Below are 13,239 nucleotides of genomic sequence, written 5' to 3'. Positions count from 1 at the left end.
CTGTGCAAAAAGCCCTCTACTTCACAACATACTGATTTCTTCGGTGTCCCCATTGTCACACCTACAGACATATATAAATGAACAATGCATTTAAAAGTATACAAAATAGTACGAATTCATAAAGGTACTTATACAAATTGAACTATTCTAAATAACATTTCTACAGTGACTATGACCCCTCCAAAAAAAGCATGGACTTAATTCGAAAAAGCTAAATCGTCGGAAAAAAATACTCACACTTGTATTGTTCATGGTTAAAAATTACCACTATAAAAATTAAAAGAAAATATGCAAAAATACAAAATTACCACTATAAAAATTAAAAGAAAATATGCAAAAATACAAAATTATAAAGATGTTTTTATGTGTACAATCTACGAATCTGCCTCAATAAAGAACAAAAGTGCACAAAAATGAAGGGGTGACAATTCTGCTTGAAATATCTGCTCACTAACTAAGAAATAAACAAAATTGAAAAATATGGCTGTACAGGCATCTAATCGCTACCCCATGGTATTACAGATAATTTACTTTAATTTTTCCACACATGTACATCAATTCGATGTATTCCAAATATTTTTGCTCTATTTTTAAATTAAATATGGCATGAATTGAAGCACTGCATAAAATATTCCATAATTTACCTATCCATATTAATTAGGAATATAACATACACTGATCATAAAAAAATAAAGAAAAACATTATTAAAATGAAATATAATATATTCATTTCACAAAAATAAAATTATTACAATACTATATGGACTATGGTAAATTTGTACCGCAAACAACACAACTGTAACGCCCAAATAAACAATACCAGAGGATTAATTCTACATACTGTGTAGCCTATTCGCCTTATTCACCTCGAACGTTCCACCGAGCCTGAGGGGTACACTTACCACTTCCGGGAGTTCTCACTCACAGCGCGAATTCTGAATTCTGTGCAATGGCGCCTCACTGCTGTGTTCCCAAATGCACTTCATCACACAGGAAAAAATCGAATAGAGGACAAACATTTCACCGTTTCCCAAAAGATCAGGGACTACGTCGACAATGGATAATAAACATCAGAAGGGATCCTGGTCGTAATTTTAAGGTAAGTTTATGGTGCTCTGAGGCTAAGCCGTCTCCATACGTTAGCTTGTATCGCTAGCTAGGCTAGGACAGAACTAACAAGTTTTAGTAGCTAGATAGATTAAGGCAGAGAGCCAGGTTGTTGAAGTATACAGCCTAGTCAAAAATTAGTAGTATGTTATTTAAATCTACCACCACAGATTCACTAGTATAAGCATATTCTGAGTGACCTTGTTTGTATTAGCTTCTAGTCACAAGCTAACCTAGGGAACACATCACATCAGTTTTCATAGCTAGGAGGATGTACATGAGTCAGATTGAGTCTGATCAATAAAATGATATATGTAAAAATGTTTATATGATTGCATTTTATTTGCTGATGCAGATAAACACATACACAAAAGTGTGCTCGGAGCATTTCCTCCCAGACTGCCTTGTGAAAAGCAAGACTGGCATCACCAAGTTGAAACAGGGAGCTGTGCCAACTGTGTTTGCATGGAGTTCTGTCAGATCAGAGAGGAGGAGTGTTGTTAGAACTGCAAGGTAGTATTTAACATTAGATGAATTAAGTTACTAGTTTGTAATGCATTTATTAACTGTGTGTATTGACAGTATTTCTCTGTTGATGATTTCCAGTAATGTTTCCACGGATCTGGATGATCGACATGGTGTGAATGTGTTGAGGTACGTAAAAGATTAATTGGTTACATGAACTGAGCATGAGTATCATTGTAAAACACCTAATGTGTCAATCAATATGTTATCTTATACTTCCAGTGAAGAGACACCCCCTCCGCACCCAGACCATGAATATGCTGCACTGCCTCCCTCACTTCAAGATCAACTTGAGGAAGCCCGCAAGACCATCGGTGATCAAGAACTTTTAATTTTAGAGCTTCAACAAAAACAGTTTTTGATTTCAAATTTTCAAGGTGATGATAAACAGATATCATTTTATACAGGGTTCCCAGATTACGATACATTTAAAGCTGTGTTTATGGCCCTGCAACCTACTGCAGAAAATATGGTGGGATGGAGTCAGGCTCAGCGACTTAAACATTCAAGTGGGGAGGTACTTCGTCAAGGCTTTAGCGCCTCTAAATTGTCCACTATGGACCAGTTTTTTCTTTTTCTTTGTAGGTTGAGGCAGGGATTTCCTGAGCACGATCTTGCAACCCGTTTCCATGTATCACAGTCAACAGTAAGCAGGATCTGTGTGACCTGGGTCAATTATTTGTATTTTATGTTGGGATCACTTCCAATGTGGCCTTCAAGGAAAACTGTGGATGAACTTATGCCAGATTGTTTTAAATGCACGTTCCCGGCTACTAGAGTTATATTGGATTGCACTGAAATTCATGTACAGAAACCTAGCTCCAAGGTCCTTAACTCAGCGATTTATTCACACTACAAAGGTAACACCACATTTAAGGGCCTAATAGGCATTGCCCCCTCAGGTGAAGTGACTTTTGTCAGTGATTTATATACAGGTTCAATATCTGACAAAGAAATTACCAAAAAATCAGGTATCCTTTCTGTTCTCGAAGAAGGAGATATGGTAATGGCCGATAAAGGCTTTCTCATCGAGGACCTGCTCTCTGAAAGACAGGTCTCCCTTGTAATCCCTCCTTTTTTAGGCCCAAGTGGACACTTCACTGCAGATGAAGTACGAAAGACTCAAGCGATAGCAAGACTGCAAATTCATGTAGAGCGCGCAATTAGGCGGATTAAAGAGTACCATATTTTTGATAAAGTCTTACCCATGACACTGGTGGGCTCCGTTAACCAACTGTGGGCCGTCTGTGCCCTTTTAACTAACTTTCAAGGTCCTCTCTTTTAAAATTGTAATGTTAATGTAAATATCTACCACTGTCCACAAAGCCTACCACAAAGCCTTAACCATCATTATTCTTCTTCTTTACGAATCTGTACAAAGCCTTAACCATCATTATTATTGTTCTTTATGAATCTGTACAAATCCTTAACCATTATTCTACTTCTTTATGAATCTGTACAAAGCCTTATTAATCTGTACAAAGCCTTAACCATTATTATTATTGTTCTTTATGAATCTATACAAAGCCTTAACCATTATTCTACTTCTTTATGAATCTGTACAAAGCCTTAACCATTATTATTATTGTTCTTTTGAATCTATACAAAGCCTTAACCATTATTATTATTGTTCTTTATGAATCTGTACAAAGCCTTAACCATTATTATTATTATTGTTCTTTATGAATCTATACAAAGCCTTAACCATTATTCTACTTCTTTATGAATCTGTACAAAGCCTTAACCATTAATATTATTGTTCTTTATGAATCTATACAAAGCCTTAACCATTATTCTACTTCTTTATGAATCTGTACAAAGCCTTAACCATTAATATTATTGTTCTTTATGAATCTATACAAAGCCTTAACCATTATTATTGTTCTTTATGAATCTGTACAAAGCCTTAACCATTATTATTATTGTTCTTTATGAATCTGTACAAAGCCTTAACCATTATTATTATTATTGTTCTTTATGAATCTATACAAAGCCTTAACCATTATTCTACTTCTTTATGAATCTGTACAAAGCCTTAACCATTAATATTATTGTTCTTTATGAATCTATACAAAGCCTTAACCATTATTCTACTTCTTTATGAATCTGTACAAAGCCTTAACCATTAATATTATTGTTCTTTATGAATCTATACAAAGCCTTAACCATTATTATTGTTCTTTATGAATCTGTACAAAGCCTTAACCATTATTATTATTGTTCTTTATGAATCTATGCAAAGCCTTAACCATTATTATTGTTCTTCTTTATGAATCTATACAAATATGTGAACTTGTATTGTTACCATAGCACCTTATCATGGTCAGTGTGTCACAGGATCAGTCCCTGTCAGACCTTATATTCACTTCTCATGCTCTTTACTTTTACATACCTGTGAGTGATTGTTTTACATGTATGTGTGTGTATGTATAAGCTACTGGATGTGTATCTATCTAAAGAATAAAGTACAATTGTATTACACATGGATGATGTCCTTCTTAACTTTATAATTTAATATACCAGAACAGGTCGGAATATCAGAAAACATCAAACAAACATTGATAGGCACACTGCTCTAGGTTTGTAAAGGTAACTTTGTACATAGAAGTTGGTACAAGGGAATAATGTAAAATGGCCTGCCTGTATACTGTAAGCATGGAAAAGGAACCAGAACATCAGAAAACAGGGCGTTCAAAAAACATTGATAGGCACAATGGTCTAGGTTTGTAAAGGTAACCATGTACATAGAAGTATGAAAAAGGAACCGGAACAGGTCAGAACATTAGAAATTACATTAGGAACAAACCATTTAAAAACATTAACAAAAGAGAACTATATATATATAAACAGATTATCAGTGATGTATTACATGATTTTGTTACACAAAGATGGCAGAAAGTGAGAGAAAAAGAATCTGTCCAATTTACATTTCATGTTCTCCCACTCCTTTGGTTGGAAGTGCACCCGCTCCAAGTGATGGTCATCACTGCACTTCACAAAAAAGTCGCACCACTTCAACCCAGTGATGCCCATCTGCCCCATCACTTGAAAATAGTATTCGTGTGTGGTCTTCAGGCTAAGGCTACCATCAGCCTTGCAACGCAAGTACTTGCAATCCCTCACGCTCTCTTTGTTGGGGCACTTGATCTCCAGGAGGCCGTGCGTTGGTGAGGCACTGGGGTCATTCACTTTTCGGTCAGGTGAGGCACCTAGGTGTGGGGCGTGGTGGTTGATGACGAACCCACAGGGGAAGATCTCATAGCCAGTGAGGTCTTGATATTCGGCAGCAGCAACAGGCTCCAGTTCCAAACCTCTCTTCATCACCTTAGTCTGCACTATTTTCTTTTTCAAATTGGCAGCTAATATGTTGTAGTCTGCCACCCTTGAACAAATCCTCTTGAAGGAAGAGGAGGTAAGACGGTTGGCTCGAACTTTATGCCAGGTCTTGCTATGGCTCTGTCCCCTTGTCTCGATCTCCAGTTGTATTGCAACAGCCTGAGTGACCACCAGGCCACCATAGTAGCATGACTCAGTTTCATCCAGGACAGTGTAAAATGAGCATGGCTGTGATGGTAAGGGAAACAGGGGATCATCATTAGCCCTGGAAGACTGTGTTGCGTAAGCACAGATCCCTTAGGAAGGTCTCCAAAGTCGGTAGAGACAAGAGCAGCAGGCTGTTTCCTGTTCTCTTCCAGCAGCTTGAACATCTGACTCTTGCTTTTTATTTGACTCAGGTTTCGGTGTAGGCTCTCTGCAAAGGCATTTGATGGAAGCGGGAGTGGCACAGGACAGTACAGGTTTGACATCACCCCTTCAGACGAGCGTTGCCTCTTTGGCGGAGGTGCGTTGGTCACCGGAGGTTTTAGCTTTGAGACACTCACAGAGCTCACCGTTCTTGGACTGACACCCAGGGCCCTCGATGGAACGTGCCAGGCTTGAGGCAGTGACGTCTTGCTCGTTGTTGGGGGGACAGATGTGTAGCCCATCTTGGCAAAGTGAGCGAGAGTGTAGAGCAGCCCGATGAGATGGTTGCACTGTCCCAAGCCAGCTTTGCAGTTGCACTGTGTCTCCCTTATAAATGGCTGCTCAAGTGACAGCTCCACCTGAAAAGATAATCAAACTTTAGACACTTGACACTTAAGAGTTGCTATTAACAAATATATGGCATATATATACATACATATATATACACACACACACACATACATATATATATATATATATGTGTGTGTGTATATATATATATGTGTGTATATATATATATATATATATATATATATATGTGTGTATATATATATATATATATATATATATACACACACACACACACACATACACTGAGTGTGCAGTGAATTAGGTACATCTGGCATTTAAATGATCTGCCATGAAAATATTACAGCTACATGCTGGTAGTGGTAGGTTGTTTACAGCTGTGATACTTGCGAACACAACTTGAAAGATACATAATATCTTGGACACTCATTGTACAAAAAAGTCAGGGTTGTGGAAAAGCTCATATTAAGATTGAACAGTATGGATTCCATATTATGTTAATTTTAAACAGATTTGTAAGCTAATTACATTTTGAAGAACCTTCCTCAACCCTGGATACACTGCTCCAAGAACTGAGCAACTCTTATCTTAACATGAATGTTAATACTTACCTTACCTTATCACTTACCTGATAGTTATACTATCATTACACTATCATTATCAACAAGTAATAGCAACATGCACCTAGCCCTGTCTGGCTTTGCTAATTTGAAATAAGATAATATTTGAGTAGATATTAATGAGGCTTATGTGATATTACATCAACTACAGATAACATGTTAATGAGATAAAATCAACATGTTATTCTCAGTAAGACAGGGAAAGGTACATTGTTGATATAAACTCATATAACTCATATAAACTCATAATGAACATTTAGCAAGCTGGTTTAACTGTGGCACTGCTCTGCGAACTGAGCAGTTTGTACCACTTAGCACCTGTATGTTGTAAGGTGCCTCATTTTTCCGCACCGAGGGAAAAGACCTAGCCCTCACAAATATGTGTGATGGGCTCCTATTAACTGTCGATTAAAGACATGTTAAGTGTTAAATAAAATCTAACATAGACATGTTAAGTGTTAAATAAAATCTAACATAGACATGTTAAGTGTTAAATACAATCTAACATAGTACACAGTCACAAACTCAATATCACAGCTAAATTTACCCCTAACGTTAGCCGCTACAAGCTAGCAGAAACTGAGGTAAATTAGCGTCCATTCATACCTTCAATGTCGTGGATAAAACCTTCGATCCAGTTACTATATCCCTTAATTAACACAGCCCGGGGGATGTTGCAGTCGGTACTGGCCCACTGCTCCACATTTTGTATAGTTAATTCGGGCAGACAGGAAAGATTGGTGGTCCACACTGGAGTTTCCATTGCTGGTGCTGCGTCGGAATCAAACTTCCGGGTTTGTGTACCCCTCAACGGCGTTCGAGTTCTCAAAATGGCCGCCAGGTGAATAAAGCGAATCCCAGTCGCGCAGACATCTGTGTGATGCCATCGTTTTCATCTGGAAGACGTTTATATAGCTTGTTTTCATATGACGTCACGTCACTGCGTTGCCATGGCGAGAAATGCAGATGGAGGGCAGGAAGTGATTTGTTACATTTAGGAAGCACTATAACAAACTCAAAATGCCGATGTTTTGCGTCGTTTATGGTTGCTCAAATCGATTAAACCACGAGGAGTTTTTATCGTGTACCAAAAGTTGTTGTTCATAAGGGGGAAAAATGCAAGAAATTGACCGAAAAACGCCGAAAAAAATGGCTTGCAAACCTACGCCTGCGGTCGGGAGGAGCCGAATCGGAAAACACCCGTGTGTGCAGTGATCATTTCGTCAAAGGTGAACTAATACAATTTATGTGGCTATGTTTGTGTAACGTACCATTTTCCGAACTTTGTAAAGTTAAAGTAATTGTTTCTTCTTTTATTAAAGTTTGTAAGTTACCCCTGTAACTGAAGACAAACGTAACGTTACAGGCAAATCTTTCAATTCAGTTGAAAAATCGCTCCTCTTCATAACGTAAGTATCACGTCCAACATATGTTTAATTTTTTTGTTATATTTTTCGCTTGTAATAGCATCTAAAGTAGTACAGTTCGGACTTTCCTCCATCTCGTCCATTGCGCTCTTCATTTCCTGCCCTCCATCTGAATTTCGCTCGTCATCACAATCACGTGACTGCAAACCACCTATTGGGGCGTTTGCTCATATGGATTACGTCGCTGAGACGTCATTGTCAGCTATTAGAACTACGTCTAGGGTATGTAAATAAGACGTAAATAATTTAGAACGTCGGCAATCCGCTCTTTTAAAGATGTTCATCAGATGTTCATACATCTCAAAGACATCTGATTTATGTAGCCCAGACATCTTACATCTTACAATCTGCTGTCCTGTCTTCTGTTGCTGCTTCTTCTAATAAAGTAAAAAAAAAAAAGTACTTGCAAACACCATCACGGCCAATACTTTTCCTGCTTGAGTCTACGTTAAACCATGTGCTCCTGGAGAAGACTTGTGTGCTGACGAGTTGTGAGGAAAGATTTGCTTGAGGTAGCCTATGTATAAAAAAATATATATTTTAATACTAATTGTGTGACGTTTGTGATCGGTTATATAATAACTTTAAAATTACGTTATGTTGATTGGGTTAGATATGATAATCACCTGTTAGTTAGCAAGTTGTTTCGTGCACGTGAAGTAAACCACGCTTCTGAACCTAGAATAAACCTAGAATAAAACACGCATTTGCTGTCGTTTTCAGAAATACATTTATTACTAATAGGCAGAATAATTAATACATATAATAATTAATAAATAAATAAAGGCTATTTAAACAAAACAATACACTTTATATTTATAACATACACAAATGAATAACATAAATTACACCCTCCCTGTGGGGCCAAGCGTAGGAAATCTTTTATGAATTTCTCTGCCTCTGCTTCCGTTGGAGACAGCAGGATGGGATTCCTCATGGCTGAAGCTGCATAAAAAAAAATTTAAATTAAAAGTTCAGCTCTTCCTGAGTGAGTCTATGTAAAACCAAATTGTGCTGCTGATGCTGAGTGGAGAATGTGTCCTGGCGAGTTGTGAGGAAAGATTTGCTTAAAGTTTGTATAAATCAAATATTTGTTTATATTTATTGCGTTTGTGATCAGTTATGTAATAACTTAATGAAACTTTAATGAAATTAAGTTATGTTAATTGGGTTAGATGATATCACCTGTTAGTTAACTATACGTCGTTTCGTGCACGTTTCTGTGCTTGGGCAATTGAACTGAATGTTTAAACCTCATTTAAGTTCTTAACAAGCTTTTATATTTGCTAAATATTTTTGAAAACGGCACGTTGCTGTTGGTATTACCACATGTTTGATTATTACCTCATATATGAATATGTTAGCTTAGTACTTATAACGTACGACTAACTTACCGCCATTAAATCTAATGCATATCTGTAGGCCTACAACATTTGAACTTGCCTATAAAGAGTGAGCCGATGTTCGATTTCCTTATTCCCCGCTTGTCTCCTCTCCCACACTAGTTCAGTTCCCGGGCGACGTTAGTGGTGAAGACCTTGAAGCAGATTCTCCATACGGTCTTCTTCATTGTTGGCCCGCCACTGATGGATAATCAGCTCACCTTCAACAGGTACATTTCAAGTAATATTTTAGCATATAGATAGACCTCTTCTGTACTGTTATAAACATGTCAAAAGTTTGGAATAATTCATATTTTGTAATGCTTTTGAAAGTGTTCATTGACTTGATCGAATAATGTAGTAAAACAGTAATATTATGATGATATTTATAAGAACTGTTTTCTATTATGAAAAGCAATTCCTGCTTTGCTAATCTGAACTTTCAGCAGCACATGATTCTTCAGAAATCATAATATGTTGATTCATATGCTGCTCAATAAACTTTTCTGATTATTATCAATGTTGAAAACAGTTGTGCAGTATTGTGATAAACTACCATTCAAAAGTTTAGGGTAACCACTTTAATCAGCAAAGTTAAAAAATGACAAACACATTTATTAGCCTACATTTCAGAAGATTCACATTTCAAATAAATTCTGTTCATCTGAACTTTCATTTGATCTTTCTGTTCATTAAATAATGAACTGTTCATCAAATAATCCTAAACACAGGATAACTGTTTCCTCAAAAATATGAAGCAGCAATTTTTTTTTTTTTTTTTTTTTTACATTGATAATAATAAGAACCATTATCAATAATTGAGCACCAATAATATTTTTCAGAAAAACAGAATATTAGAATATAATATGACACTGAAGACTGGAGTAATGATGCTGAAAATTCAGTTTTGGTCAGAAAAAAAAAAAAAAAAAACATTTTAACAATATATTAAAATGGAAAGGTTTAATCATATTTAACTGTTACTTTTTTCCACTGTATTTCTGATCAAATAAATGCAGCCTTGCTGAGCAGAAGAAACTTCTTTCATTTTTGTAAAGAAAATACAAAATCTTGATAATTTCAGACTTTTGACAAGCGTGTAAACATTTCATTAGTAGTTGTAGGTTGAAAATTCAGTTGATTCTTACCATTCTCTGCATAACCCCTCTGTCAACTAAACTTTGTTCCAGCCGGTCTAAGTCTTCAATAGATGCGAGTGGAAAGACGTCATCCTCTTCGTCATTCTGCATCTGCGGTAGAAGAGAAGAGAGTTTTATTTGTCATTGGACAGTCTCCTGCACAACGAAATTTACAAACAGGGCCACCCAGGTGCAAAATCACCATCTATGATAAAAAACATGTAAAAGGGTTAATAAATAAAAAGAAAATTTAAATAAACAACAGTAGCAGCATCATTGTTAAAAATCATTTGACACATGCGTGCAGACACACAACAGAACGACTGTAAGAATGCAAAGTCAGTCAGTGGTCTGCTTCATTTAAAGTTCTGACTGCCCAGGGGAAGAAACTATTTCTCAACCTGTTGGTCTTGCTTTTGAGGGATCTGAACCTCCTCCCTGAGGGCAACATAATAAACAGGTGATGGTTGGGGTGAAGATGGTCTTTTATGATCGACCTGGCTTTGGTGAGACATCTGGAGCTGGCGATGGAGTCCAGGGGCGGGAGTAGACAGCCAATCACCCTCTCCGCGGTTCTGGTGACCCCCTGTAGTCTCCTTCTATCAGCCAATGAACAGCCAGCGTACCACACAGGGATGGCATGCACCAGCACACTCTCAATTGTGGCTCGATAGAAGAAGACCAACAGATTGGTCTGCAGATTAGAAAGCGCCTGTTTCCCACTTGAGACTGGACACGTGAAGTCAGGTGGTTGATCTTCATGTCCATTTTTTGTAGTGTTTCCAGTATTGCCCTTGCTGCAATACAGAAGATCATTTAAATCGATAAATGACTTGCGTGGTACAGTACTCAAGACTGGATTTTAGCAAGTAAAAACTTAAATGCTGCTGCTGATTTTCATAGCAGCATAAAACAATACATGTAAAAATATAATTTGTTGAAAACATACTCTCCTCTCTTCCTTCGAGGATAGCGGAAGGTCTCAGGACAGCACTATTGATTGAACAGATAATGTAATTGTATATATAAGTATTAAATTGTCTTTAATTGTTGTGAATGTGTTTGATTTCCTCATGTCTAATTAATGCTCTTTTACCTTGTGTGTTCGGTGGATCAACACCCCAGCCGGCTCCACGATGTTCTGCCTGAGAGACGCCCACTGGAGCTGAGAAAGGTGGAGTATGGAAGATTCACTTGTTACCAACACAAGTTAACACACACTAAAATATAAAATCGAAAAGCATACAACAGATTTTTGTTCACTTCTTATAAGAACAGTTAACGGTTAATTCATTCATTGTTACACTGGCATTACCATCAATCTCCAGTCAGTACATCAGTGCTCTTTTGAGTACAGTTAGGACTCTAATGTGGTTTTCACATTGGGAATGTTTCCAAATTTGAGTGTGATTATTCCTGGCACCCCTTGCGGCATTGGTCTGGTCACTTGATTGTGTCAAATGACAGGGGGTGACTAGGAGTAGTTGCTCTCCAAAATAGGGATACATCGATATGAAGATTTTGTCCGAAACCGATAACCATTAATTCTTTATATCTGAAAGCCGATAACGATATATTGGCTGATAAATCTAAATCCAAAATTGTATATACAGTGAGGAAAATAAGTATTTGAACACCCTGCTATTTTGCAAGTTCTCCCACTTGGAAATTATGGAGGGGTCTGAAATGGTCATCGTAGGTGCATGTCCACTGTGAGAGACATAATCTAAAAAAAAAAATCCAGAAATCACAATATATGATTTTTGAACTATTTATTTGTATGATACAGCTGCAAATAAGTATTTGAACACCTGTCTATCAGCTAGAATTCTGACCCTCAAAGACCTGTTAGTCTGCCTTTAAAATGTCCACCTCCACTCCATTTATTATCCTAAATTAGATGCACCTGTTTGAGGTCATTAGCTGCATAAAGACACCTGTCCACCCCATACAATCAGTAAGAATCCAACTACTAACATGGCCAAGACCAAAGAGCTGTCCAAAGACACTAGAGACAAAATTGTACACCTCCACAAGGCTGGAAAGGGCTACGGGGAAATTGCCAAGCAGCTTGGTGAAAAAAGGTCCACTGTTGGAGCAATCATTAGAAAATGGAAGAAGCTAAACATGACTGTCAATCTCCCTCGGACTGGGGCTCCATGCAAGATCTCACCTTGTGGGGTCTCAATGATTCTAAGAAAGGTGAGAAATCAGCCCAGAACTACACGGGAGGAGCTGGTCAATGACCTGAAAAGAGCTGGGACCACCGTTTCCAAGGTTACTGTTGGTAATACACTAAGACGTCATGGTTTGAAATCATGCACGGCACGGAAGGTTCCCCTGCTTAAACCGGCACATGTCAAGGCCCGTCTTAAGTTTGCCAATGACCATTTGGATGATCCAAAGGAGTCATGGGAGAAAGTCATGTGGTCAGATGAGACCAAAATAGAACTTTTTGGTCATAATTCCACTAAACGTGTTTGGAGGAAGAAGAATGATGAGTACCATCCCAAGAACACCATCCCTACTGTGAAGCATGGGGGTGGTAGCATCATGCTTTGGGGGTGTTTTTCTGCACATGGGACAGGGCGACTGCACTGTATTAAGGAGAAGATGACCAGGGCCATGTATTGCGAGATTTTGGGGAACAACCTCCTTCCCTCAGTTAGAGCATTGAAGATGGGTCAAGGCTGGGTCTTCCAACATGACAATGACCCGAAGCACACAGCCAGGATAACCAAGGAGTGGCTCTGTAAGAAGCATATCAAGGTTCTGGCGTGGCCTAGCCAGTCTCCAGACCTAAACCCAATAGAGAATCTTTGGAGGGAGCTCAAACTCCGTGTTTCTCAGCGACAGCCCAGAAACCTGACTGATCTAGAGAAGATCTGTGTGGAGGAGTGGGCCAAAATCCCTCCTGCAGTGTGTGCAAACCTGGTGAAAAACTACAGGAAACGTTTGACCTCTGTAATTGCAAACAAAGGCTACT

General features: G+C 37.9%; 1 protein-coding gene across 1 annotated transcript; it reads left to right on the top strand.

Annotated features, from left to right (window-relative positions):
• The first annotated feature begins 851 nt into the window (after positions 1 to 851).
• Positions 852 to 5,195, top strand: LOC311081774 (uncharacterized protein). The gene is made up of 4 exons (XM_084112407.1): positions 852 to 1,099; positions 1,463 to 1,620; positions 1,714 to 1,761; positions 1,855 to 5,195. Exons 1-4 carry the CDS (start codon positions 950 to 952, stop codon positions 2,915 to 2,917), a joined length of 1,419 nt encoding a protein of 472 aa, XP_083968533.1. The 5' UTR covers positions 852 to 949; the 3' UTR covers positions 2,918 to 5,195.
• The last annotated feature ends 8,044 nt before the right edge of the window (positions 5,196 to 13,239 follow it).

Source organism: Abramis brama, assembly GCF_963993115.1.
Source record: "Abramis brama genome assembly, chromosome: 4".
Taxonomy (NCBI): Eukaryota; Metazoa; Chordata; class Actinopteri; order Cypriniformes; family Leuciscidae; genus Abramis; species Abramis brama.
This window is presented reverse-complemented; position numbering and strand designations above follow the sequence as displayed.